Here is a 25762-nt window from a genome sequence, read left to right on the forward strand (position 1 = left end):
AATTCCTTCTAGTCTATTATATTAGGAAAAGCTCTCGTCTCTTCTATTTCCTTTGAGGAGCACTTCTCTTTCTTTCAGTGTTATGAATATTTGTTTAGAATATTCAAATAATAAAAAACCATGTAGTAGAATGAACCGGTGTCGTAACTTGTCCCAAAGTTTGAGGTACTTTGCCTTATTCCGTGTTGTGTCGCATTTCGTGGCGCCATTCAGTAATTTATAATGCTACACGTGCAACTTCCTAAGAAAATGAGCCATGCTGCGTGGAACTGCCACTGTGATGCCGATGCAATTAACTTACTAGTTGACAGAAACCCGGCCACAAACTGAGGGCAAGGCGCGTGTACTGTCCGACCGGGAGGCGTGTCATCCCAGCAGTTCCAGCCATCCCAAGTGCGGGGACACAGTGTCTGGTTTCCGTCTGCGAGAAAGAGCGCGCTGATGGAAATCTTCGATCTGCCGCTGGTCATCGACGGTGCAAGCTGCTGCGACATGCCAGGGCATACCGTTCTCCGCGGGAGGCTTGAGCAGCACGTTCTCGAGGCAGTGCTTGAAGTGGCCGATCTTCTCCTGCCACATCCAGTTCTCACCGCGCGCTGAGATTTGCTCCCAGGGAACGTACTCGCCGATGTCGTTAGCGATGGCGCGCAGCAACGTCAGCTCCGTCTCCTAGAATGAAGAGTACGGTGTGAAAGTTCCCAGCCCACACTGCAGCGAAACGGCACGTAGCAGCTGCCACGTGACTAAGGATGCTCGAGAATATAGTGGCTCAAACCGCGAGGCCTAACTACTTTGCCCAACTTGTCGTCTGCTTGGAATGCTGGCCGTCGTATGTCAATTAGGGCTAAATGTATTTAGTATCCGTGGTATTTGTGACGTGTTATTTTTGCTCTTGTTAGGCTCTGAGACGTTTATTACGTTCAATAACCACCACCATCCTCTGGTATGAATAACTTATATGGTCGTGTCAATCTCTAAAGAAGTGTAAATGAAGAACTTAGTACAGTGACAGTTTAGCAGAGTACAGTAAGGGTCCTCAAGAAAGACACCAAACGTTTACATACAGGATGCTCCTTCTTTGTGTAGATATATTTCATCTGTGCAACGACATCTTAGTAAGCTTGGGCGTCCATAAATTATTGTGCGCCTGCATTTACCACTGAACAGAACACTGAATATAACTCCAGAAATAAAACGGATGCTTAGGGTTTACTTAGGGCAGCCCTTCGTTTTCTTGACGGGCATGTAGGATGAAAACATTTTTTTGGGCATGTTTTTAGATAAATGCGATTTTTATTCCTATATTTCTATGCTATTCACCATGTCCTGTGTGAGCTCAAATGCCCCTTATTATGTTTTGTTCAGTGTTAAATTACAGTATATCTTGTTGACAGTTGAAAAAGTAAAATAACATTTGGTCCGTATCGTAAAGAAAGGTGCATCAATGTTAATCATTGTGAAGGCTGAGAAAATACCGTCACGCGGCATGCGTAATAATACTGCTTACATGATAAGGCGAGCTTGTGCAGGCGCTGTAGTTGCCTGTTTCACCGTTCCATGAACCGTTAGCCAGACACCGGTATTTCGCCGTCCCTGCAATAGTGCGCCGCCATTTATCAGTCACAGACTAAAGTGTAGGTAATATAGTGAGTCAATAAAAACATGAACAGCTGCTGGTAATAGGGAAGATGAAGAAGGACGATACAGATCGTGCTTGTGTTCTGTTCAGTTCAGACTGGGAATGCTACATTTAAACTGTTATTTCATAGGCATAAGAAAAGTGTGCTGTAACTACATACCGGATTATGCCACATAGAAGCAACGAAACAGAAGCCTCGGAATACCGACCACAGATTTTTAACAAACTTGACTTCAGAAGTACAGTGTGTCGGTGCATCGCTAGAATGCGAATCACGTTGCCATCGGCGATCATGGTGAGTTGAGTTCCAGAGTAATATATTTTTTAAATAGCCATCTTGAAATATATATATATATATATATATATATATATATATATATATATATATATATATATATATATATATATATAAATATATATATATATTTGTAGGCACCCAGGTTCCGTCAAGCTGTCTGTGACAGCTTTTTGCCTGGGAGCCCCCAACTAGTGCGTTGGAAATAACGTGGATTCTGATTCCGATTCTGATAAACAAAAAAAAATGAGAGGAGCGTTTGTTCGGAGACACCCGGTTCGGAGGCACCCCGCGGTGACCACCGCGGGGTGCCTGGTGATATGTGTTAAATGGTGGCTAATTGAAAAAGAATCCATTAGCTAATTTCTAAACCTTAAGTTTCAGCGGGCTCATCGTAATCGGGAAATTGAAGCGAACTCTCTGTAAAGCTATATGAACTTCCGGATCCGAAAAAGAAATGCGATTACCCGCTGAACTGTGACACGACGAAATTCGAAACATCGAAACTGGGAGGTTGCAGCACGCGCAAAAGCGCGCTCCTCGAGGCGTTCTTTAACGCCCTCCTGCCAGCGCTCTGCGGCTCCGTGCTCATGGCTGTCGCAGCGCCCTGGCTGTCCGCTGCTGGCTGACGTAAGCAGCACGTCGCTTAGGGGGGGGGGGTCGCAGCTTTGAGCACGCTTCAGCCTCCCAACTTCAGTTTATTTGGTCGTGCTACAGTTCTATGGGTAATGACATTTTCCCAGATCCAAAAGTTGATATGGCTTGTATACGGAGACCGCGCTTCAATTTCCCTATTACGATTAGCTCGCTGAAACTACAAGGTTAAAAGTTCATTAATTGCTTTTATTGCGATAGCAATTATATGGACACTCCAGGCGCAATTTTGTCGTCGCCGAGATGCTCTGCGTAAAGTTCACGGGCGATAACACCGCCACCGCACATCGTGGGCTGTATGTGCGAATGAAAGTACGCGAGCGAAGCCGACGATCGCGGCTCAATCTGGCTCGCGCGAAGGCAGAAAGCGGAGAGCAAACGCGCTGTCTTCCGTCGCGCGAAAGGCCGTGGAGGGATGGGGGGATGGGAGGGAGGGAGAGCGGGTAGGCAGCGGTGTCGTCCGACAGCAGGCGCGCATTTCGCGACCGGGCTCAATCACGATCGCGGCTCAATCTCGCGCGCCATATATGGAGAAAAGTGTGGAGGAAACGCGGAAGGTAGGGGGAGGGGTGGCGTCGACTTCGCCAACAAGTGCGTATTTTTCCAGGCCGCGCGCGGTAGCGCGTGCCTTATCTTGAAAGGGATCTGCAGACGGCTCATACCTTTGTGCGCGCTGTGTTCTCGCCGCTCTTGCGCTGAACGGGTAGGTGGCACGAAGGTCAATTCGCTCGCTGCTGCTGCCGTGCTTGCTCGCACCGGCGTTTTGGCAGCGAGTGTCCGCGCTCATCGAGTGTGATTTGCTCATCTTTGTTTGTGCGCGCTGACACCATGCTTAATTGTTGATTCACTTAGTACGCGAATGTTTCCAAGGTGATACAGCCGATAAAACTACTATTGTTACTTCGCATAGCTGTCAAATAATTTACTATTGCAATCGATTCTTCGGCTTTTGGGCGAAAATGCGACATTCCTTTGTTAATTACTGACTAAATAAGACGTGACACCCGTCCCCCTGAGGTCGCCACTACTGACGGCATGTCTCCGAAGAAAGTATCCTGTTACTTGGAACGTATACTTTTAAATATTGCTTAGGTCTTTGTAGAAATATTTGGTACGTTTTGCAGTGACTCACAGGATGGTTGGAGACGGCTCCCACGATATAGACACAACCTGTGACGTTTGCAGCACCGCGTAAACCACCGCACATTTGCTTTATTGTGGTCCTCGCTACACTAGCTGGAGACAGCAGCTCACGATAACGCCGTCACGTTCCGACAGCCGATCGATTTCTGAGCAAGCGATCTTGGAACTGTTTAAGGCTATTAGCGCAGCTCAGGACGAGCAAAAAAGGAAAGAGGTAGGGGTAATCAAAGGGTTACCCCTACCTCTTTCCTTTTTTGCTCGTCCTGAGCTGCGCTAATAGCCTTAAACAGTTATGACATACCAACTCGCCCAAACTGCCACGCTTTTGATCTTGGAACGCCGGCTGATATTGTCCTCACGCCAGGAGGCGACGAAGGCGCGACTGAATTGCTTCAAGTAATCTCGTTGAGTCTAACAGTCCCGCGCCTTCTGCGTGTGTCGTCATGTGTTCTGTCTCTCTCGTATTCTCTCTCTCTCACTGTCTGTGCATGCGTTTACTTCTCCGCTTTGCTTTCCAATTTTACGTCTACATTTACTCCTTTCCGAGTGCAGGGAAGCGAACTGGACGTTTGTATTCCGCTTAACCTCCCTACGCTTCGCATTTTTCCTCTCTCTCATGTGTGGCTTCTATTGCAGTTCTCAACGCACAATGTTCTTATTACCTTGTGATATCCAACTTAATAAAGGCACGGAACGTAAGATCACGCAGTATTGGCCATTAGTGGGAAGCTGTAGTAACGAAGTAGAACACGTAGAGATATCGAGTATAAAGCGAAAAGTGAATGAAGCGCTCGCATGGCTTGCGTACCTGCTTTCGCAACTTTTATTTCTGCAACTCCGTAGGTTGGGTTTTGCCATTAAAATTCACCCGCTTTGCCCCTTTTTATCTTCTTAGCTAATTGAAAGATTGGCCCATCGCACAATGAACGTGTTTTCGAAACCTAACAGTACCTGTACATTATAGCCTGGCTGCATACTACTGATGACGCACTCGGAAACTCGATAAGCCTGGCCTTCGTTACTCAATGAGTTTTAGGACCACTAAGTCTAAAGTAGGTATATGAAAAGAGAAAACGTATATGAAAACAGGACCGCCTGGAAAAGGGCTCGCCATACCGTGTTTTAACTGAACAGGGTATACCAGTTAACGTTCGCCAAGCTCTTAATATAAAATGTAGAATATATGAGGACGCAACCAAGGAATAACTCTGCTCAATGCTTTTGTTCTTATCCTCAATGCTGCTGCATTAGCTTCACGCGGAAAAGGCAGCTCCCTACTCGCGGTTACCAACGCAGATACCGAGGCCTCGCCACTTTGACGTGGCTCCCGCACAGGCATTGTGCAGAGTTGTTTATTCCGAGTAACGCCTGGGACCGCTCGTGTCGCGGCACGCGGCCGTGTAACCATGCGGCTATTTTCATATTTCGCGCGTTTTTTTTTTATGCCCGAGACATAGCCTTAGCATATTACACTGAAAACAACGGAATCGGGTGTTTTGAAGCTCAATTATTCCTTTACTATCAAAACTCGCGCCCTCAGTTTGGTAATTCAACAGTTGGCCAATAAATCTCCTCTAATTATAGATAGTTGAATTATGAAACAAATCCTCCTAGGGACATACGTCACTGGTGATTGAATACCATCGTTTGCGTCCTCGTATATCCTATATTTTATTTTTAGGAGCGTAGCTAACGTTAACTAGGACATCCTGTATAAGGGGAGTGGAAGAGTCGGTAGTGTTAAGGTAACGTTCTTTTGTTTTCTTCAGCTTAAGCATAGCTCTGTTTATTGCTGCAGAACGGACATGTTCGTTTCGAACTATGGTGTCTGTTAAGGTATTTGACCGGAAGCTGCAAGCAAGAGGACAAACGCTTGATGCAGGGCGTTTGTGGTGTGAGCGGTAGCATGTATAGTTGCTGGTTCGGGGCGTGCGCGCCACCGAAACAGATAAATTCGAGATTGTTTCATTTCGCATGCTTGTAAAATTCTTCGGAGAGAAATCTGTATTCTCGAAAATCCACCTATGTGTTTCTTTGGTTTGATAATTCCACAATTTATGCCAGAAAAAAAAATGACCCTAGCTGTTACGCCAACCTCATTATCTCCTGGTGTTAACATTGCAAAACGTAGAAGGGACACAAGACGAGAAGACGACAGTATCTCGGCGTACTTGATTGCCTTAAAGCTCCAGGAAGAAAGAAGCCTTAATCAATCTGTAGAGATGATAACACATTGTTCACGTTCTTCTAGGACATTGTAAGAACTAGCCCCTATGTCATATACGCCGAAGGAAAAAAAAAACGTTTGCTCTACCTCCACACTAGTATCGTACAAACTATAGCTCGTTCCGAGAAGCTAACGCAGCTTCCGTACCAGCACAAACGCCTGACATGATCGAGCATGATAGCGCAAGAAAGAATGAAAGTAACATCCTTCGTGTCGCGCGGATCATTACGCCACACTAACTTGCTAGCAGTGTCATCTTGTAATATAGCAGCATTGCAAAAAAAAAAAAAGAAAAGCAGCGCCATAACTACACAAGCGATCAATCCTATAGGCTCAGTGCTTGCACCTAGCAGCTGCCACTTCAGTACTCTTCACCAAGAAGGAAAGCAAAGAAACTGAAACGACGGCTCATTGTCACTTGCAATTCAAGAATTTACGTGGCTCGCCTGTCCAATGATGATGATGATGTAAAGAGTACTGTGGCGCAAGGGCCGTTCACGGGCAAAGAGCGCCAAGCAATGGGCATGTGCAATAGCCTGAAGGGCCAGCATTATTACCCTTATATTTAGTCCTATTTGTTAGCCCATAGAATCGAGAGTCTGCGCGAAGAGAGGTATTTGGTTGATGTGTAGCCACTCACTGTAAAAAAAGTGTGCTGCTATGGTGAACCTGGGCAGCAGTCACCCTCTCGAACAAATCAACGAAAACCAACGCCACCTGATGCCAGTCATTGATAACGTGTTTGTCTTTGCGTGTATTTACATACAGCATTCGGAAAAGGAACACAGAATACTACTTGCACAGTCAAACGAAGTCTCCTTAACGCTAGACCATGGCATCTTTCACTCAGTTTAGCATGAATTAAGCAGTGATCCGATGTCAGATTATGTCGATGCCGATTATGTCCATGGGCTCGCTTCAAATCTCAGTGGGTTATAGCCATGTATGCTCTAAGCAAGACATCACTGGCGAATACTTCTTTAGTTCTCGGAACCAGCATTATCAACAACTGTGGTGTTTGTAATGTATCAGGGCTCCTACTAACAAGTCGGAAGATATGAGAACAGGTTGCCTGAGCGCTGGAAAAACTCACTCGTACCACGTGAGGAATGAAAGGAAAGACGACTGACAGACACATACCGACAAACAATGGCAAGCCAAGTTTCGCTGCTTTGGTATCCAATGCACTTCACTTGAAGGACTCGAAGCTAAAGCCTGCAGTTTCAAAAGGTGCGTGCCTTAACCAGTAAAAGTGCTGTAATTTCGCAACAGATTTTTACAGCTCTATTTGCCCTCGGAGCTGCGTGTCGCCGATTTCTAAATCGGCCCGCATAATTAAACGTTATCTCTTTTGAGCCATGATATCATGTTATCATTACAAACCTGACTGTATGTTGGAGTCGCCTGGTAGGGAACTTTGAGGAGGCAAGTAGCTTATTCAGGCCGAAATTGAAATATTATAGTGATTAGATCGGAGAACACCTTTTAATCACACTTATTCTTCAGAACTTTTTCGTAAAGAATGCTATTGTAGTTACCACATAGACAAAATGTGCCTTTGGTTTCTTTTAATATTATTGTCATGAATTTAGACATGTGACGTAGCAGAGAAGATTACTGTCTATAAGAGATGAAAGCTTCAAGTGACAAACGCACCAGTCCTAAACTACGGCAACTGCTCGACATGATCTCACTCCGTATTTTTCATTCTGCGCAGCAAAAGTTCCTTCCTTTCTCTTATGCGATCAAGACTGCAATTTGCGCAGGAAAAAAATACCCATATGTTTTTTAACTCTGCAGCGTGTTTTACAGCCTGCTTTTGCATAGGTTATAAGACTTGCTGAGGGTCTACGAGGGTCCTATACTAAGTTTAAGGACCCTGGTTTTCTTTTATGTTTTTGGGTGGGACTTCTGAGATAGTTTCGTGTTTCAAGTAAATTCCCAGCCTCAGGAAAGAACCACACTGTTTGTCGGGGGCCCTAAATACAGTTCATGTCGTGGTAAATCTCCGCTCGAGGCACCTTCTCACCTAAGTTCATTCGTAGGGACACCGCTGTTTGGACGGAAGCGTTTTCATTTGCATACATGGCACCACGACTCCAGACAAGAGTGCCGTCGTTGTCACCAAAAAGAAAACATTGCGAAGGGACATTTAGCCTTCTTTAGAGTGAGCCGTCTATCTGGCGTACCATGCAGTGGCTCCCGCGCATCACTGACAAGAAGGCCTACAGGTTCAACGCTCTTGTAAACAAGCTCTAAAGCTTGCATTGCAAAATTATGCACAGCTGGCATCGTCAGTGTTTTCTAAACCGGAAAAAAAAACGACTTTGCTCACTGATTTACGTAAACGAATGATAGAACTCGTGGACGACAACGACAACACACTGTGCAACAACAACACACTTATTTTTTGTAAGCTTTACTTAAGAGCTTATATATATATATATATATATATATATATATATATATATATATATATATATATATATATATATATATATATGTGTGTGTGTGTGTGTGTGTGTGTGTGTTGAGAAGACTGTGAAGATTACGAACGAATAGAACATTTGCAGAACGCAATAGAAAAAAAAAACATCGGATGAACTTACGAATCTGCTGTATTTGTAGATATAACCCACAGGGCTGGAGCTGCACATTTTGATTTCAGCTCTTGGTGCAGCATCTATTTTAGTTAGAAAACTACAGATTATGCATACACAGGAATATACGAGGGTCCTCAACCTTTAGACCTGCTTATAGGTTACTCTGGACACGGCAGCGCTATGCAAATGCAGCTTATACAACTTAGCGCGGGCCAGCCACGCTTTTTCTTGACAATGTTCTTTTTTGCGCGAGAACAACATCTACGGCTGATCGAGATGGTCTTAGCCGTGTAAACAAGGTCCTTTACAAGCGGTTAGTGGCGACCTAAGGTAATAATTTGGCGTTATCATTCTGCACGCAAACAAATTAAGCAGATTCAACGCACATGATCGAATCTATGTGAAGCTAATTTTTTAGTCAAGCCATCTGCATTAGGTTCCATACGACTAACGGTAACATTCGCTTTTATCCTATGCAGGGTGCAATCATGCGATGTTTATGTTTATTCGACAAAATTGTCATAACTTTAATTTTACACATTTTTGTGTTGTTGCAGTAGAACGTTCACAAGCAATGCCAAAATAAAAGATATTAACAGCTATAAACAGCAAGTCAGGCAGATATACAGCTTGAGATGCACTTGGAGTGATTTCACGAACACGAATTGAAAGTGTAACACTGGTCAAGGGAACAATAGTGCTCGCAGACGTAAGCTCAGATATATCTTGCTGCATTGAAGGACTCTGGGTCTATTTTGCCACAGGGGCACATGCGTATTTTAGAGGATGGGCTAAGAATGCGAGCACACCCAGTGGCACATACCGAATTGCTAAATCAAAGAAAATAAGGGAAGTCAAATAATCGCTTGAAGGAAATGCGCTATTCTATTAAAAAGAATACTAAGCCTATTTATTCGCAGATTTGCACAGCAGACGACCCGCGTGGTGGCATAGCGGCATATCAGCCGAATTTATATGTTCAAGCTGCAAGCTTTATCTTTTCTTTTTATCACGCAGAAGAAAGGTCCACTCACTGGCGTTAATCTGTCGGTCATTATACGTGTCTTATGTAAGCGTGTTTGTTAATACTTTCATCCGACGCATATGTAAGCTTCGCATGCAGATGCCCAAACAATTCAGCAGCACGTCACAGCAGTAGCCACGAGAAACTCGGGAGGGTAGGCGAAAAGAGAGGTTGGCTTTAAGAACAGCCATATACTTCTGTGCATTCCGCAGCGCTACGTAGTGTCTGCTTTAGCAAAAGTTTGAATTCGTCATAGCAGCACGCAATAAACAGTACCACAAAGAGAGAATGACAGGACAACTGCTGTGTTGTTTTGCGTCGATTTCTGTGACGTTGCTTATTGCCCGTTGCTATCATGAATAAGTTGTATTATGCCCGGCTTCCCATCTTTCAATACTGAACTCTCATCTTTCAGAAATTTCTAGCCGGCGAAACCTTTTAGTGCGTGTACCACAGTTGAATTCTAGCTCTGGTTGTAATAACAGTTAAACAATGAATCGGCTGATAGTCAAGAACAGATATTCGCAAAAATAATTAACGAGAGTGCTCCATTTCTGCTGGCTACACTCAGGAGCGTCAGCCACTCTAGTCACAGCAACGAAGGGAACCAGTGTACCGTGACGTTACGACACAGCCATTTCCTGGGTGCCGAAACCGAAACTGGCTATTAGCGCTAAGTATCTTTATAGTAAACCGTTTCGTGCAATCTGATGCTTTCCCAGTGATTAGAAGGTTTGCACTTTCAAGACCTGAAAAGCCGGGAATGTCATGTCACCAACTGCTTTCTCACCATTGACTCCCCACTAAAACTTGCTTACTTAACGTCTAAACTGCATGCGAACTCTTTCACAGCACGAAGAGCTCTCTTTACTTCAACTTGGTAAGCATCCATTATCTGCCTTGCTTTACGAGTCACACGGAAACAGTATGAAGGAACCGGTGCCAGTAGCGTAAGCGATGGCACAGTTACACTTCGTGGCTTAAAAGTGCAGTGTACAGAATACAGGCTTCGCGCGGACGTTTAGCCATACTGACCAGTGGCGTTCACTTCACCAGGCAACAGGTCTGGGCAGGCTGCGCGGGCCGTGGCTCCGAGCGGCGTCGGTGGCCAGCACTGCCAACCGTCGAATCGCCAGTCGCACGATGCTGCCGGTTCAGGGCGAGAGCAACAGCAGAGAGCAAAGCATATATGCACCGAATTAGAGGCTGCAGCTGCTTCCATCTCGACCACGAACATGCCACTTCAGTATATTGCATCACGCGCACCGCGTTATAGCATTGCATTTGTACCTGCTTATTAAAGGCTCTCACTTTACTAGATTATATATCCCCATCGAGTATAACATACCAGCCTCTCCCAGGCTACCCCCCCCCCCCCCTGTGTCTCAATTTCGAGCGGATTAAAACAAGATCATTTTCTGCACATTTTCTGGCATCTATTTCTCTGTGGTTTAAACAGCACAAGCCAGAGCGTTTGTACAGCCTGGAAGCGGAACCTGCAGGCCTACTCAAGTGCTGCAGCCATAATGAACCGCACACTCACGTAAAGTGAGAGCACACCAAAAAGAAAATAAAAGAACAATGTCGCTCGTACAAATTCAACGGGTTGAGTTGCATCTGTCTGTCCTTCTGCTACACAAGTGCATTCACAGAAATACTTGCGAAAGCGATCATCTATATGATAATGGTTATTAACGCCGAAGGTAAACTTCAGCAAAATACTTTTCTTACTGGAGACGCAGAAACCTTCGCCTGTACGTTTTAGGAGTATTTTCGTCCTCGAAAATAAAGTCGCCTCTTCATGGTGAGCGAACTGCTTCTTTTGTGTGCTGATGTACTGCTGTGCTCTAAACAAGAAGCACAAACTTTCGCAATCTGTACAACTTGTGAGATCAGTTACGGACACCTTTAGTTTCGCTTTACAGTGTTGCATTAATTCTCAGTGGCAGTAATGAGTTATTCTACAGCGCCCGAAGTGTTCTTCTCGAAGTGCATTATACTTTCTGAGGCTCAAGTAGCACAGGCGAGTAAACGCGCACGGCTTCGAAGACGCGCGTATTTCTTCCATACAGCAACCACCACGTCATTTACAATAATGAATAGTGGTGCGTGCGAATGAGCATACGAGCGATCGTTTGAAAACTATAGTATATCCACTTTGATTGTAGAGACCTCCCGTGTTCTCAACTAAACGCTGTTCAACGCGTTCTCACCTGTGTCGTTGTCGCCGGCGTCGAACAGGGCCCGTTGCTCACACTCACGCAGCGCTTTCAGCTGGGCAAACACGCGCTCGGTGCGCGAGCCGTGTGCACTCGAACTGAACCAGGGCAGCAGGCATGCTGACAGGAGCTAAAGTGGCACAGTTGAGACAACAAGCGAGAAATGTATGACTCCTTATAGCCCAATATGAGCGACTGGGTGAATTGGGAGCAAGTCAATAATTAAAGAAGACCACAGTATCGTTTCTCGGTACTATGCCCAAATGAAGGGTACAAAATAATAAAAAAAATCACAGGCGACCCAACGTCAGTTGTGGTGGTCCAAAATAATTGTAGTAACAACCGCGACATTTTTATCGAACAAATTATTCACAAGAGCAGTGAACTGGAGTAGCTTGTGCGTGGTCATGCTTATTACGGTGACCAGGGCGGAAAGATTCGTTTTGTCCGAGTGTGCTTTCCTTGGGTGTCTGTGACTTTGCGTCGCTTTAGTTCGTGCTGTACACTGAGAAAAAAAAAGAAGAAATGATTTTTTTTCAAAGCTTTGTAGAAATCGAGCCCTCTACAAAGTGAACACAATACGATGGAGCAAAAAAAAAACTGTGGCATTAGGTGATATTTATAAGGGCAAGAATGATCCCTGTAGTGCGTAGGTGAACGACAGGAACCACCCATGCAAGCAGTGTTTTCACGCCACAACAAAGTATAACGTCGTGATGTAATGTTACACAGTTGTGTTGTTACACCAATGCATCACGCCACGCACTTCTTTAGATTCATTAGGAGACTAATGCAGTGATGATGCAATCCAGTGCCACGTTAAAGTCTAATTAGGCTCAGTGCACTAATAGAGCTGGAGCTGTTTGAGAATGAACGGCAGTGCTTACTTTTCTGTTAATTATTATGTCCGATATAATAATAGACAGGTGGGCACCACCTTGCAAAAATGTTCAGAACTTAGTGAAACGGAAAATTTGGTCTTACCAGTGTGACGGACACCCGGCAGCCGCCACCCATAGTGAAAAACGGGGCTGTTTAACCTGTGGAAGAGAAATGAAGGTAAGAGGCAAGAAAGCATGGGATAGTTTTGTGGTACTTTCGGAAAATATCGTAGCTGTGGTCATACTAACTTCATAATAGCTGTTCATTTCATATGTTTAATCATTACACTTACTTATGCCTTCTTTATTAACCTTCGTTAAATCTATTATAACGAAAAACTGACCTATACAACAGCGGTTTCGCTTGATCTAGCTAGTTAATGACACGGCATCAAGCAATTACGGGACATGTAGTTGAACAGAAATATACTTAGAAAGGCAAGTTTTAAAACACGCTAAAATTGTGTTATGTCGAAAGCGACCTTCCGCAAAATTGTGCAACCGTGTTTCTCGAACATCTTGTTTGATCTACGCAACGATCTTGTTGACCTAATCCACATGGTGCACTAATCCCCACAATCGAAAAAAAAGTGCTACAGGGAGACCCGATTGTGTGGTAATTTTTTTCTTCTGTCTTCAATGCAGGTACACGCTGCATCTTAAACGTTACTAGAAGCATAGAGTCCACTAATTTAGTTTAAGTAGCTTAGATGCAAGGTGAGGCACAACGTTTCTGGTAATCTCTAGTGCTTTCTTTCTAGATCATCATTTTTCGCTACGGTGGTTACAAGCAGGCATATACTTTGAGGATGCATAATCGAGTAACTAGTGACGACACCTGGTCTGCCTCTAAATGCTTTCGAGACTGCCAACGACAGTGCTAATGCCGGAGGTACGACTGTTCTATACATTCAACTTAGAAGTAAAACTTCCCTAAATCTCACAAAAAACATTGAACTGCGTGGTTACTTCAAATTATATTGTTTTGCGAAACACAGAGAGTGTAGCTCAGCGTTCGAAATTTGGTCCACAATAAGGTTTCTCACTCACCCTTTGCTTCATTACCAAAGAGCTCTCCCATTAATTATCTGCAAGTATGGTCTCGTTAGCACAAACTCTTCGCAAAAAAAAAACATTAGCTTTATCTCATCCCCGCAGAATTCACCATTTTTTTTAACGCAGCAATGGTCACACAGAACCAAATGCATGTGCGCGACCGACTTGCGCGTGCCTTGAAAACTATCGGACTAAGCAGGCCCAAGATCATGCGACCGACAGGTCAGTGAGATAAGAAGCACGGCTCACCACAAGGCCCATATCAACTTCCTCCAAAAGTTACACCTTCCGTTTATTCATTCCCCTCCTCAGTTGCTAACCTGCACGACAACTGCAACCGGAAAACTTCGGGAAACACTTCTGCAGTGTAGTAAGACGATGATGATCGACGCTGGAGTTGCCTATCCGCTAAAGATTGTGTAAAGAAATAAGCGTGCATTACACAGTGCAGCCTTTGCGTGCTATTCTACTTTAAGGACAATTGTAAACCCATCACTTGCACACAATGCTCTCCGTGTTAAGAAAAAACGTATATATATATATATATATATATATATATATATATATATATATATATATATATATATATATATATATATGTATATATATATATATATATATATATATATATATATATATATATATATATATATATATATATATATATATATATATATATATATATATATAAAGAGGCCATCGAATGCACAGAAAGTGCCTCGAGCGGCATTTGAAGTCTACTTTCACAGAAGCTCGGAAAAACTTTTATGTAGCACGTACTGAGTAACAGAAAGGTGTATCGAGAGTTTTTCATGTCGCTTTACAATTTTCTCATTGACACTTCTCATCTAATTATAATATCTGAGAAGTTAATTAATCAATCAAGACTACTTATCTAATTAGCCGGAATTAAAAAATAATTTCAGTATGTCCAACCAACGGCTAACAACGTTACCTTGGTTCTTTTAGGTTACGTCGCATACGCATATTTTTAAACTCAGACTAAAGTTGGCTGGGACACACTGTATGCCACATTGTAAGCCAGTGATATAGGCAAGATGTGTTTTGCGGAAGCTCTTCCTACCATCAGCAAGGAAGCATTATCCAGGGCTTGCTGTTTCCTCAGAATGACATAAACAAAGCCAGTGTCTTCACGGCATCGAATAAGCCTGCGCGTGTCTCCCTGGGATAAAGCGCAGGCAAAAGAGAAAAAGAAAACGATAAAAAAAGTTGCAGGCAGTTTGCTGCTCCTGCTGGCGTGCCTGTACTCCTCCCGAAACGTGGTGGTCCACTTTATCGATCCGCAGCCATCCGAGCGACGCGCATACAAGATTGATTCGCTGCTTCCGCCTTAATCCGTATGCTCGAGATGACGCATCATGTCAGCTGCCGTACCGTGCACCATACAAAGCCTCTTCGCCATCTGAGTACCTGCCTGAACGCTGGTGAACCCTACCCGGAAGCGTAGCAGCCCTTTTCAGATTTACGATGCCAACGGCGTCGCGAAAGAAATTCACCACGCGCGGTGGCGTCAGCTTCGATGCTTGTAAAGAACGAAAGAAATGGCCGTTCACTGAGTGCGCCACGCTGGTCGCAGTACAGTCTCTGGAAAACTGCGGCTCTGCATCATCTATGTTGAAGCGATACAGTGGCGTCGACTAAGAGGCGTTTGTTTTCTTTGTTGAACACAGGGCGCAACAGATTTCGGCTTTCCTTGAAAGTGAAAACCCTTGGTTGGCGTAGCTGTGCAGTAGTTGTATAGCTTCTGCATTTCGAAATTGACATATGGCGTCCTATAAAGTAAAACTATTCGAATCAGTTTTTATTCCGATCCCATGACGTCAAATTTGCATGACCACCGACGCAAGCATTAGGCGGTAACCAGAAGCATTGGTTGAAGCGCCTAATCAAACGCTCTCCTTGTTTATAGGAGGACACTTTTGTTTACTTTCGAAGTGACTGACATTGCCTACATTGAGCGTTTTTAAAAATCTAATTTGCTGACAAGAGGCAGGAAGCAGGCTGAAATGGAGAGGGTGTCGGTGGAGCCAAGGTACCGAAGTGAAAGTAGATAACCGAATGTGGAGCGTGGTGCCGGCGTCTGTGTTTGGTCCGCTTCCCCTTGCTTAGCGTGCGGTGGTGGGTCGAAATTGCGGCGGTGTGCAGCAGAAGGTTAGAATTGCTGTTAAAACAGATCCTCAGCAAAAAAAAAAAAGTTGGCAGAGTGAAATCGTATAGCTCCCAAACGGTCTCGACAACGTTGCACTGCCACGCAATATTTTTTATTATACGCAAATAAATCCATGCTAGCCGGCAACTCCGAGCAGCCAGTGACAGAGCGATCGGCGGTAGCCATCTTCTATTCCTTCTGGAACGGGGCAGTCTGCGGCTATTACAAAAAAACTGTTTTGTTCTGCATAATATGGCACATTTAACGCGTGCACGTCACTTTCACGTGGTGTGTTCTCACGGTTTTGTGACGTCGCGTGACAGACAGTCCAAATGGACGCAGCCCGAAATCTTCTGACCAATCGCAGAGGGCTAATGTCGAAATAAACGTCGAACGAAAAATGTGTATTTTTCTTCGGTCTAATTACCTAGCAAACGTATGCACATCATATAAGATGGGGAGTTTTCATGGTTTTCCTGACGTCGCTTGACAGGCAGTCGAAGTGGAGGTGGCCCGGAAATTTTTTCAATTGCGGAGGGCTGATTTCCGAATTAGAATAGAAGCTTGTAGCAGCTTTGCTTGTTGCTCCCCTGATTGCTCGCAGCATTTGTGAAAGCTGTGATGAGTGATGGTGCTCCTTTTCGCATACAGGATGATAATAATCTTTACTGGCACAATGCCCACTGACTTTTCATTGTTATCATCATCTTAATTGTAATAATCCTCATCATGCTGTTTAATGACCACAGCAAGATGAAGGGCACTTTGTTGCGCTTGGCCGGCCACGCAGAATAACGTTATAATGGAGCTAAATATAAGCATGCAGGTCCTTTTCATAGAGATACTGCAGCAATGACATAAAACGTGTTGACCATAGTCCATCTTTCATAGTCTTAAGCTTGATCACTGCTCAATTTTGCACTTTTCAGCACACTTTGGCCAGTTGTCTTTTTCCCAGGGCACGTCCAAGCACGCTTCTAGGAATCTGCGATCACCCCTGTCTGGCACCAACTGACTTCACCCAAATGCCTTCTATTTTGTAATTTCATCGCACTACCTTTACTTTACATCATAAGTGGTCGGTAGCGTCCTTGACATCCTAAGAGCTCCATTCACAAAACCGCACCGCCGTTACCCTCTGTGACTACGGACTGTGAAACGTTTCCCGAGAGGTGCATTTATTGAAATAGTTTGGCCTTTGTCATGACGTCACAGAAATTAGCCAACGTAATTGTTCGTCGCTTCTGTATAAGTTCTCTACGGTTTAGACAACTCTGTATTCAAGAATGCTTACTGGAGTTGTTAACAACTATATTTCTCTGCCATCCTGGAGTGATCCGCCCTCCTCTCCGCAATCTCTGCGTAACTCTAGTAGATAACCGGTTATCTTCTCTATGCCATATACAACTTGCTTAACTATATTTCCTTTTTCAATCTCCACTAACCTAATGGCTATCCCAGTTTGTTTTTGTCTCAACATTACGCTATCAATTTTCTTTTCTTGATCCATCCCTTGCCGCGTGATCACTAGGTTCTTAAGAACAGAAAAAAAAATTCTAGCGACAAAAACGCGATCAAAGAAAGGGAAGGAAAGAAACACCGGACGAGCGATTGTTATCAAGTTTTTCTAAACATTTCTTGTTAACCTCCAAGTTATTGCCCCACACGTTTTATGCCGGATGAATACAACGGACACTTTTTTTTTCAGGAAAGCAGTAGGCGGCTGGTCATGATTGTCTATTGTCCACTATCGCTCTCTTGCTAGTACAATGAACGTTATCCTTGTGCTCGGCAAAATCACCTTAGGCTCGTCTCTCGGACATTGTTGTCTAATGCCCCAAGTCACTTTTTTCTAGTCATCTCTGTCGCTGCTGGACAGAATGTAACCAGTGAACGATGGGTTGCTAAAGTGTTTTCTGTTGATACTCACACCTAAGTATTTCCGCTCTAACAGCATAGATGGATTTTCTAAGCACCCTGTAAATGTTTCAGAGAAAGTGTACCTCCTTGTGTGGCCAATCATTGATCACTATTTTTCAAATTTTATTTTTGGAGTGTTTATTATTATTATTATTATTATTATTATTATTATTATTATTATTATTATTATTATTATTATTATTGCACGGAATTAGGGTTGCTGTTGGGTTTTTATTGATATTCAGTGAAATATTCATACATGCTTCCGCTGCTGCTTACTGCAGAATCCGCCCAAGACTACTGCTATGTCTAAAGATTGCGAGTACTTTTTGTTATTGATAAAGGCATTGTAAAGATATTTCTGATACTCAACCGATTTCTCAATTCCTTCATTGACGATAAGAATGTGACATTGTCGAACATTTATCTTTAAGGCCGGCCTGCTGACTGTGGTGACTGAAATCATCTGCTGCCCTGATTCTATTGAAGATTAGTTTAACTAACATTTTGTACAATATCCAGGACAGGCTAACGGGCCTATATTTATTCAAATGTTCACCTACTCCCTTTGCACTAATGTGATGTTAGGATTATGAGCGTGATAAATGCCTTTCGTCCTCTATATTTTGCGCTGTTGAACTATCCTATCTCTCTTTTTAGCCGGTACTGTGATATGTGCTCCCCGGCGCAGCACACTATGCGAACCATGTAGTCCACGATAAAACCAATTTCCTTCTGGTCGCATAAATCTAGCATGTAACTGAGTCCAACAGTCTAAAATTTGCTTTGAGAACTCTTCAGTGCACTCGGAAATTTTACTTTCTGCATCTGAATTGCGAATAAATTGAGTTTTCCGGATTACCTTTTGGCGTGTGCACATTTACTCAGGCAGGTTATTCCGCTTTCAGACTTCGTCAGTCCAGAGGAGCTTAGGAAGACTCAGCGATATCATGTAGACCTATAACTCGTCCACACAGTGTACGTAGCACCCTTCTATGCGCGTCAGCACACTTTTACACGTTTTCTGTACTTGGATTTTTGATTGTTTGTATTTGATCATCGTGCTTATTTGTTTCTTTTTGTTTCTGTTCTATTTTTTGATGCAGTTCGTTTATTTTTTCGCCTTGTTTGCAAGATCTGAAAGTGCTGTTAAGTAGTTAGGGAGCGGGGTGGCATTATCGTGCGCAGCTTATTTTTCCGTGATTACCGTTCGCTCAATTGGATCATCCGTGATCTTATCTTATTTTTATTTAAATAATACTGTAGACCTTATAAGTGCCCTTGCAGGAGGGGCAGAAGTACAGAAAAAACAAGACAAAAAATGAAGAACTACATTTTTCAACTGTTGCAAGTTTAGCTGTGAACTCTTTCAATGATGTCAGTGGCAATAAGAAGTGATATGTACAAGTTGTTTCATTCGGTTATTGTGCGAAGAAACAAGGAATACTTAACGGAGTTGGTCCTGGCAAAATTCGGGGTTTTCTTTTCTGTCAAAATTTTGTTTCAGCTCTTGCTGAAGACAGTTTTATTACAGCACAAACAAACCACCACAGAGAGAGAGAGAACACAAGGGCAGGCGCAGTCCTTTTGTGCTCTCTCTCTGTGTGGTCGTTTCTCATCTAGCACGCAACATTACTCCGCTCTAGGAGGGAAAGTTATGTATTGAAAGACAAGACTGTGCTGCTGCAGAATATATAACGCGGACCTGTCTTGATGACCAGCCAGTTTCGGAGCAGACAGTCCTGGAACGCAGGCCTATGCATTCGTCACACCACAAGTCAGTGAAGGCACTCTTGAAGTTCTTGCGCTTGAGTGGCCTATTAGAGCGACTGTATTCTCGCGGACGTTCCCCGCGTCCTCTATTTATTTATTTCGGGCCTTTGCATGATCTCTCCACAATTTATTTCGTGTTTCATTTGCCCTTAGCCTTCCCCAAGTGCCGGCTAGGAAACCGGAATCTCTTACGCTCAACCTCCTTGCCTTCCCCACCCCGTTTCTATCTCTCTCTATTGTGGCTCAACCCAGGAAGTAGAGCTATTCAACTCAGGATAATAAGCACTGCCAAGCTACCAACAGATCAAATATACAGTTATACACAGACGCTAGTTCATGGGCAATGGTTCGCTAAGCCACTTTGAAGATTTCTGCACGTGGAAAGCGTCCAGGTTTTTGTGTATATCACATCAACGCTACAGGGCGTCCTCCCGGAAAATAAACACCCCCAGCAGTCTAAACAGAGTTAGTGCTTGTCTTTAGCATACTTTAAGTTATTTTGTTGTATTTCCAACGCGGCATGTCGGTACCGTGCCTCAACGCTCCAACATCTTTACGCTGCCTTCTAGAATTCCTTTATAAAAAGCCACTAGCTTGCTGTTAAACGGCCCAACTCTACAGAATAGATCATTCGCGGAGGCCAGCGTTCTTGGCAGAGTTCCAGACGACGTGCTTTAGGGGCTGCACGCGAATTCACTGTCGACTACAGCTTAATCCTGCTCCTCACTGGATCAGAATTTCAAATGAGCTGACGCCTCGACTTCATTATCGAGGGATTGGGCACCAAGGGGCCTGCGCGTAAGGTTGAAAGAGGAGTGCCTCGCACAGATAACCTCTGGTGTTCTTATCTCTTCTGCGACGTTCGGTCACGTCCACTAAAGAAACGAGATACCCATCTTGTCTGCGCCGGCGCGGACGCTTAATTAATGCAGCAGTGTGGAACCGGTAAGGTTTCACGAGAAAAGCGGATGCTTTTATTTTACGGTGTAATAAATGTGAATAATTCTGCAACGCGAAAAAAAAATGGCTTACACATTGCACTAAGTGTACTTTTGTCAAATAAGGGTCACGTTGACTTAACTGTGCCCTTCTCGGCTAGGAAAGCGCGTGCTTTGCCGATTCATACGTTCTGTTCGCGAGCCGTGCAAATCTGCTCATTAAGTCGAAATAAAGTATGTCTATTTTGCCTAAGCAGAGGTAAAAAGAGCGCACGCGTGCTTTCTCTTGAGGAGTGGTTAGAACTAGCTGCCACAAAGAAGTGTTGCACCCGGAATGTCGAAGCTAAACTTTTAATGTTTTCGCATTCTTAGGCTACAATGGAAATGTATCTGTATAGCGCAATACGGTATCTCTATAGCGCAATGCGGTATCTATAAAGATATCCGTATGTGCTATACAGATACCTTTCCTTGATGACCGACCAAGAAGCCCACATCACCACCCTCGTCTTGGGCTACGTCACGCCCTTTCTGCGGGCCAAGTATCCACCTGCATAAGTCTGTGTGTATGTATCTAACTGTTTTCCCGCCTACATGGGGCAGGAAGTGGTCGAATGGGAGCCGCATCGGGCTGCTGGGGTGAGTTGACATGGTTCGAAACCAACCATCGGACTAACTTGGGTAACTGAGTATGTGGCAATGCGTACCTCGTGCCGCTCTTCAACAAACCTTTTTCACGCCGTCATTGCTCACCCAATATGCGGGACTGGGTAAGTACCGCTCTTCAATGAAACTCCTCGGCATCGACTTGGAGGCCTAGATACGTGTTACTCGGTCTGCGCTCTTCTCCAGTGAATTCCTCTGATGACAATTTAGTCACTTGGTATGTGCCAGTAGGTGTGTGTCACTGTTAAATAAACTCTTTTCACGCCAGAGCTTTAGCGAGCTAAACCACGAAATTACAGTGTATGTGCCATTCTTCAATGACCCTCTCACCAACCTGGATCACGGCGTATGTGCCACTGAGTGTGCGGCAAAGCGAGGAAAAAATTCTTAGCGTTCGCAAGCACCAGCGCCCGACGCTTCTCGTGTCAGTGGCCACGCGCGGAGTTCCTGGCAGCGCCACTAGGTTGCGCTGCGTGTCCGGAAATAAGCTCGAGATAGGAGCCCGCTTGCCTCACGACGCATTTCTCAGCGTTCGCACGAACCGTCGGGCCTTGCATTTCGGAGGCCATGGGCAGGCTTCTTGGCGGCAGCGCTAGATGGCGCTCAGCGTTCTTAGGAAAGCACGAAAGATGAGTCCCGCTGCAGTACACGCCTCATATATAACTAGTTTCGATGGAGGCAATACTTTGTGTCGTTGTGTTGGTTTAATTATAACGCAATTACCTTCGACGGTCATAGTGAGATGGGTTCAGCCACAACATTTATGTTGTTTCGCTTATCGATTCTGTTCAATGAAAACGGATCAGTTACGGTTCAACTGCGGTTTGATAATATAATGGTTAAAACCGGTACGATCCACTTCATTTTGATTTGCGTAACCAAAGAATAATTGCAGGAAAACAGCACATATTTATTTTGTACAAAAACTCCACGCTGCTGATAAGCTGCACTTAAAAACTATGCCTTGTTATTTGTTCTTCAGACTGCGCGTAGGTGGAAAAGAAATATGTAAATTCAACACCATTCCAGTAATCTATGTTAAAGGAATCGCTGTCGAGCGAGAGAGAGAATATGCTGGGTGGAACCGCACAGTGCCTTCAGTCGTGCTGCTATGCTCAAGAGTAAAGGGAAGAGTATACAAGCAGAGGAGTGAGGAGTGAGTGTTTATTAAGATGCGATCATACCGGTGGTTGCTGTGAAGATTTTACGTACTCTTAAGGAATTCCAGGTGCCAGAAAGCACAATTCTAATCCTCGAGCTGTATCGCTCAAACAGGCGGGCATTAATTGCACGAGAAATCGAAGCACGTGATTCCAGAATAAAAAAAATCGCTAAGTCGTTAGCTAATTGTCTTACGGCACCTAGTGTAATTTGCAAATTGTAGCCAGAGAGATCGCAAGGCGGATACAATTGGATTCAAATATAAGATGGCACCACTCTTGAGATAATTCCCGAACTCTGCAACAAATACATTGTCAAGTTCAGTTACTTTGTGCTTGAATGCAGGAAACAACGTTTTGTTTTAAAAAAATAATCTGAGCAACACTGGAGGGCTCCAATTTTCAAAATTTGCCACTAAGGAATTATACTCAAGAGAACATTCCTTGAAGGCTCATGGGCTACAATCAATTGTTAAATTTCAATATGTGCCGTTAGGTAATTAGTCAAAAAGCTGTTTGCTGTATTAATTTATGCATTATCAGATTGTGTATTACAATTTTTGGTGCAAGTAATGCCTGTCTCTTCGAGTAGTCTCGCTCAAGGACTAGAATCGTGCTATTTGCCACAATGCGATTTTCAAAAATTAGTTTGTATTCAGGCAATCACGTGGGGTACACGCTCGTATTTGTAGTGCGCGTTCACAGCCGTGAATGTAGGCCTTTCTTAACGAAATATTCTAAGAGCTTTGATGGGTCGCTTCAGTGATATGTCCGGAAGGACCCCCACGGCCGTTCAGTCAAAAGTATCACTGCAGTAATACGTTTTGACTGAACTGCCTGTTGTTAATCGGCGCTAACAAAGATGTCAACACCTGCCTTCACAGCTGTACCAGGGACAGGTACCAAGTATACGTGTTCCACTGTGGCACTTCGCAGGCATTATAATCTGGTGAGTCCGCGCGTCGTATGCAAGGCAAATACTGTAGCCTTAAAACAGCACCTAGTGTGCTCCCTGAAGCAATGCGGTAAAAACCGCACTAACGGTGCAGCCACTTTTAGAATCACGGGCAGATGGTCTGTATTATAAATCGGATTGCGCGGATAAGTCATAAGTACATGCTACGCAGGGACGAAAACCTCCGGAAAAGGCGGTCAGCCTAAACCAAGAACCGGTATTTTTTCCCTTTCGCTTTCGTTCCAGTATGAAATAAATCCTAACGTTCTAGACCAGTTCCGCGTCGAGCAACGATAACTTTCTTTTTTCTTTTTTTTGCTGTTTTCGGTTTTCCTTGTTCGGCTCAGTTCCTGATCGATACCACTGTTGCACTATTACAATGCACGATGCGGGAACGTTGCTTCTTCTAGCGCCTTGCGCGAATCTAGTCGCGGCTACTAGTTAAACTTAATGCATTACTAGTTATTTTGTTTTTTCACGTGTTTATCAACAGCCTTTTTACGTAAAGCTTAACAGTAATCGCTTTCTGTAATGAAATAGTGCCTTTGCTGAGGAAATGTAGAGAGTCGGACACATATTTCTGGTGCCTTTGGCAGACTTTTACACAAAAGGATTAAGAAGAAAAAGCTATACAGATATGATGGCCATGTTAGAACCTGTGTGAAACGAAGCCTGAGCAAAATGGTTAATGAACTAATGTACAACAAAATGCGATGAGTACAATTACGCTTACTTTCATCTGATACAACCTGTAATATCATGCAACCTGTGTGTTTATGCTCCGCACACGTTGCCTCAGACACATGCTGCTCAAAAAGAAAAATTATCTGCACCGTACTGTTCATAAATTATTTAGTCCTCCCCAATTCAAACATATGATAAAGTTAAGATCTATGGGACAGGAAATCGTCCTGCGAGAGTTCTACACCCAATTTTTAAAACCTTTAAGTTCACCTGATAACACCAGATAAGTGTAGAATATGCAAAACAAGCAACAGCCTACAACGAACACTCAGTTTTCGCCAGGGTCAGCGCATATCTTTGATTTCTCGTTACTCATCTGCGTAAATTAGTCTGCAGGTTTGTAAGTTGCAAGCAAAGGAATATTTTTTCAACTAAAGCAAATAGTAAGCAGGCGCTACACTAGAACTCTCAACTATAGCACAGAAATCTGTAAAGGTTAGTCATTCTCGCGAAAAATAAAAGAAAAAGTTCGGCAGCATGTTACACTTCTGACACGTGAAGGCGAAAGTGTGCTGCCCACTTGGTAATGCGCCGTCTCACATCGTCGCGTTGCGGCTTTCGCAATTCGGCTTCTTCGGCTAGTTTTCGACGCTTAGCTGCGGCTCTGGGTGCTCGTAGAGCGGGGTCGGACTCGCGCCAAAGACGCTTCTCTTCGACTTTACGTTGCATCCTATCAGCAGGCGATTGAAACGTGTGCTGTTATGTGTGTTGCCAGGGTAATTTGACTGAATTCATGCACTGTTCGCTTCACTTTGCTGAGCGCTTGTAGCATCAGTCTTACGGGTGTATGGGACATTGCACTTTTTGCTTGCTGAAGGGGGTGTGAGCCATTGAGAAGGTCACGCAGTCTTTTTGGAACCACTTGACTAGACGCCTCGTTGCTGTGCGTTATATGCGGGATTCCAATGAATGTATCCACTGTACGCTTCACTTTGTTGAGTGCTTGTAACCTCGGCATTGCGAGAGTGATGATGCATTGAATATTTTTTTTTTGCTTAGGGGAGGTATATGCCATTACTGATGATGATAGTTTCTCTACAATTGAACCGGACGACGCGTTTTCTTTATTCAAAGCCATCGGGGGTATGAACCACTGAAGGCATTCGCCTTAATAAAAAAAGAAAGAATACTCGAACAATCTGAGCAAATGCGACGAATCTATTTCTGTCCCACTCTACAGCGGATATGTAGCGATCTGCCTGTTTCTTGCCCAACACAGACGGCGGGAAATCCTAGAATGATGCGGCCTTGACACGTCTATGTGTGAAAGATCGCATGGTTGCGGGTAGCAGGCCACTTCGCGATAACGAATTACAGGGGCCCGAATTGCTTGCTTCCCCAAGCAAAGCACACAGAAAAGAGCTATGGACAGCCAAGTCATGCGGTGATGAAGGCGACCAAAAATAATCGGCAGCCAAGGACACGCGCTCGCCGCCCGAGGAGCGTAAACAACGAGCAAATCCTCACGAGCGAACTCAAGCTCCGTCGCGACAGGAGCTGCGCAAATAGACCGGGAAGCGACTGGGAGGCACAGCGCATGTACAGGAAGCAAGAGGTTGTTTGTTCACCCCGTGGCTGCAGGACAGACTGATTCGTTTCGAATTGTTATGACGCGCAATTGAACGATGCCTGCGACCCGGCAGTATAATGCTTTGCAGATGGTACGTAATGCAGAAACTTCGTAGTAGAGGCAAA

At 44.2% G+C, this 25762-nt stretch overlaps 1 protein-coding gene across 4 annotated transcripts in view; it reads right to left on the reverse strand.

Moving 5' to 3' along the window:
* The window catches only part of LOC142572830 (calcitonin gene-related peptide type 1 receptor-like), a 139933-nt gene that overhangs the window by 14800 nt on the left and 99371 nt on the right, over positions 1–25762 (reverse strand). For all 4 annotated transcript variants that reach the window (XM_075682214.1, XM_075682213.1, XM_075682212.1 and 1 more), the window contains exons 3-8: positions 12789–12844; positions 11799–11934; positions 10621–10731; positions 1508–1593; positions 507–669; positions 302–421 (exon numbers count right to left, since the gene is read on the reverse strand). In XM_075682214.1, coding sequence (XP_075538329.1) covers positions 302–421; positions 507–669; positions 1508–1593; positions 10621–10731; positions 11799–11934; positions 12789–12821 — 649 coding nt within the window. In that variant the 5' untranslated portion in view covers positions 12822–12844. The remainder of the gene's footprint in view (positions 1–301; positions 422–506; positions 670–1507; positions 1594–10620; positions 10732–11798; positions 11935–12788; positions 12845–25762) is intronic.

This window comes from Dermacentor variabilis, chromosome 2, assembly GCF_050947875.1.
Source record: "Dermacentor variabilis isolate Ectoservices chromosome 2, ASM5094787v1, whole genome shotgun sequence".
NCBI lineage: Eukaryota > Metazoa > Arthropoda > Arachnida > Ixodida > Ixodidae > Dermacentor > Dermacentor variabilis.